The 2,682-nt window shown below is 39.6% G+C and overlaps 1 protein-coding gene across 1 annotated transcript; it reads left to right on the top strand.

Moving 5' to 3' along the window:
* Positions 1-782: 782 nt before the first annotated feature.
* On the top strand, positions 783-2,682 carry LOC112095844 (aspartyl protease family protein At5g10770-like). Its single transcript, XM_024178344.1, has 3 exons — positions 783-967; positions 1,297-1,740; positions 1,848-2,682. The coding sequence occupies exons 1-3, from the start codon at positions 793-795 to the stop codon at positions 2,678-2,680; spliced, it is 1,452 nt and encodes a 483-aa protein (XP_024034112.1). The 5' UTR covers positions 783-792; the 3' UTR covers positions 2,681-2,682.

Genomic DNA, 2,682 nt, shown 5'->3' with positions numbered 1-2,682 from the left:
TTCACAGCGAGAATTCTTTGCAGTTGAAATAATGTCAAAGAGGCTTCTTACTTCCCAACTAGATCCTCATACATCTATATATATAAATGCTGGTTTATCAAAGATACACAAGAAAAGCACTTTAAATTGATGATTCATCGTCAGATATCACTTGGAACAAACAGTTCATTATTTAATGGATTTTTCCATTTTAATACTCCATCTAAGAGTTATCAGTATATTACATAAAATTGCTTATGGTCGATGATAATTCCTGTCAAAATCCTTGCCATTTCTAATTAAAAAAAAAAATCGAAATGCTAGTCTAAGAGAAAATATTATATAATATATAGGAAGAATAACGATCAACGACGGGTCAAGTCAAGAGAGCACTGATAAAGCGTACTGAGTAATGGAATTATTAGAAAACAGAGATGAGCACCAAAAATCATCAAGAAGTTAGGCCAAAGGCCATAGAACTAGTGGAAGAAAAACTGCTATAAATCAAAGATATGTAAGTTGTTAAGATGTTTCCACAGCCAGCATTAAATTTTGAGAAAAGCACATATCTCTACAAGCGAAAGAACAGTCCATGATGGTTCTATCCTTAAGTTCAACTGCTAATTTCCATGTTTCCCACCCACGTTGAAATTTAGCTCAAGGAAATAGAATAGTTAATTAATTTTTTAATTAAACAACGGACATGAAACATTGTACGAGTTGTGGGCTTAGGCTAGCTTCTCTAACTGCTTATTTAAAGCCAGTCGAGACAGAGGGAGCCTTATAAGTTATCAAGAGCAAAATAGAAATTCAATGGCCTTACTTAGAATTCTTCTCTTTGCTTGCGCTCTTTCGCTGCGCCTTCTCTGCTCCTTAGAGGAGGGCCTCGCTTTTGAAGAAACAGAAACTGCTGAAAGCCAACATGATACACGTACCATTCAACCCAGCTCTCTTCTTCCATCATCTATTTGTGACACCTCCACCAAAGGTCAGTACATATAAATTAGTAAACAATACTATGTATAGATAAAATAAATGTACAAGAATCCTCTTCTTATCTTTTTTTTTTTTCCACTCCTTGTCTTTTTTTTTTAAAAAAAATAAGCCATTAAGATTGAGTTTCACATTTATTTTTTTATCTGTATTAACAATCAAATCAGTTTCTTTATTTAGATTACGAAGACAAAGAGCTGATAAGAAGAGAGACAAATAAGGAGAAGATCCTATTTCATAATAAATTGATGCATGTGTATTAATTTATTAAATATTTTTTAAATGTGTATCCCCTCCATCACGGTTAATAATATTATATGTCAGCTAATGAGAGGAAGGCAACTTTGAAAGTAGTGCACAAGCATGGTCCATGTAATAAACTTGATGGAGGCAATGCGAAGTTTCCATCTCAGGCGGAGATCCTCCAGCAAGACCAATCTCGAGTTAACTCAATTCACTCCAAATCTAGACTTTCAAAGAACTCAGTCGGCACCGATGTAAAGGAGACAGACGCCACCACGATCCCGGCCAAGGACGGTAGCGTGGTGGCTACTGGGGATTACGTTGTTACCGTCGGTATTGGCACTCCGAAAAAAGATTTATCGCTTGTGTTTGACACTGGAAGTGACCTTACATGGACGCAGTGTGAGCCTTGCTTGAGGTTTTGCTACCAACAAAAGGAACCAATATACGACCCATCTGCGTCCAGAACATATGCCAATGTTTCTTGCTCATCAGCAATATGCGATTCACTCGAGTCCGGCACAGGTAATAATTAGAAGATATATATACATGTGTGTGTGTGTATGGTATGTGAAAATCCATTCAAGACTCATTCGACAAAGATTTCTCTTCCTACGTATATATGTATGCAGGTATGGCGCCACAATGTGCAGGCTCAACATGTGTTTACGGCATCGAGTATGGAGACAACTCATTCTCCGCTGGATTCTTTGCCAAAGAAACCCTAACCCTGACATCTTCAGATGTTTTCCCCAACTTCCTCTTCGGCTGTGGCCAATACAACCGCGGCCTATATGGTAAAGCGGCTGGCTTGCTCGGTCTCGGCCAAGACTCTATCTCGTTAGTCTCCCAAACTTCCCGAAAATACAAAAAATACTTCTCTTATTGCCTTCCATCATCATCCAGCTCAACAGGTCACCTCACTTTTGGCAAAGCTGCCGGCAATGGCCCCTCGAAAACCATAAAATTCACCCCACTGTCAACTGCCACAGCAGACTCATCCTTTTACGGCCTTGACATTATTGGCCTTAGTGTTGGTGGCAAAAAATTACCAATCCCCATCTCAGTGTTTTCATCAGCAGGTGCTATTATTGATTCCGGAACTGTCATCACACGCCTGCCACCGGCTGCATACTCAGCCCTACGATCAACATTTAAGAAATTTATGTCAAAATATCCAACGGCGCCAGCTTTGTCGATTCTTGACACGTGCTACGACTTTAGTAATTATACTTCTATTTCAGTGCCTGTGATTAGCTTCTTCTTTAACCGAGGAGTTGAGGTGAGCATTGAAGGGTCTGCGATTTTGATTGGCAGTAGTCCGAAGCAGATATGTCTAGCATTCGCCGGCAATAGTGATGACAGCGACGTTGCTATAATTGGGAATGTGCAGCAAAAGACGCTGGAGGTTGTGTACGATGTTGCCCAAAGGAGAGTCGGTTTTGCTCCTAAGGGTTGTAGCTAGCT

The sequence above is a fragment of the Citrus clementina genome, unplaced genomic scaffold (genome assembly GCF_000493195.1).
Source record: "Citrus clementina cultivar Clemenules unplaced genomic scaffold, Citrus_clementina_v1.0 scaffold_1, whole genome shotgun sequence".
In the NCBI taxonomy this organism is placed as follows: Eukaryota; Viridiplantae; Streptophyta; class Magnoliopsida; order Sapindales; family Rutaceae; genus Citrus; species Citrus x clementina.
The sequence above is the reverse complement of the archived record's forward strand: the minus strand, read 5'-3'. Positions and strand labels throughout refer to the sequence as shown.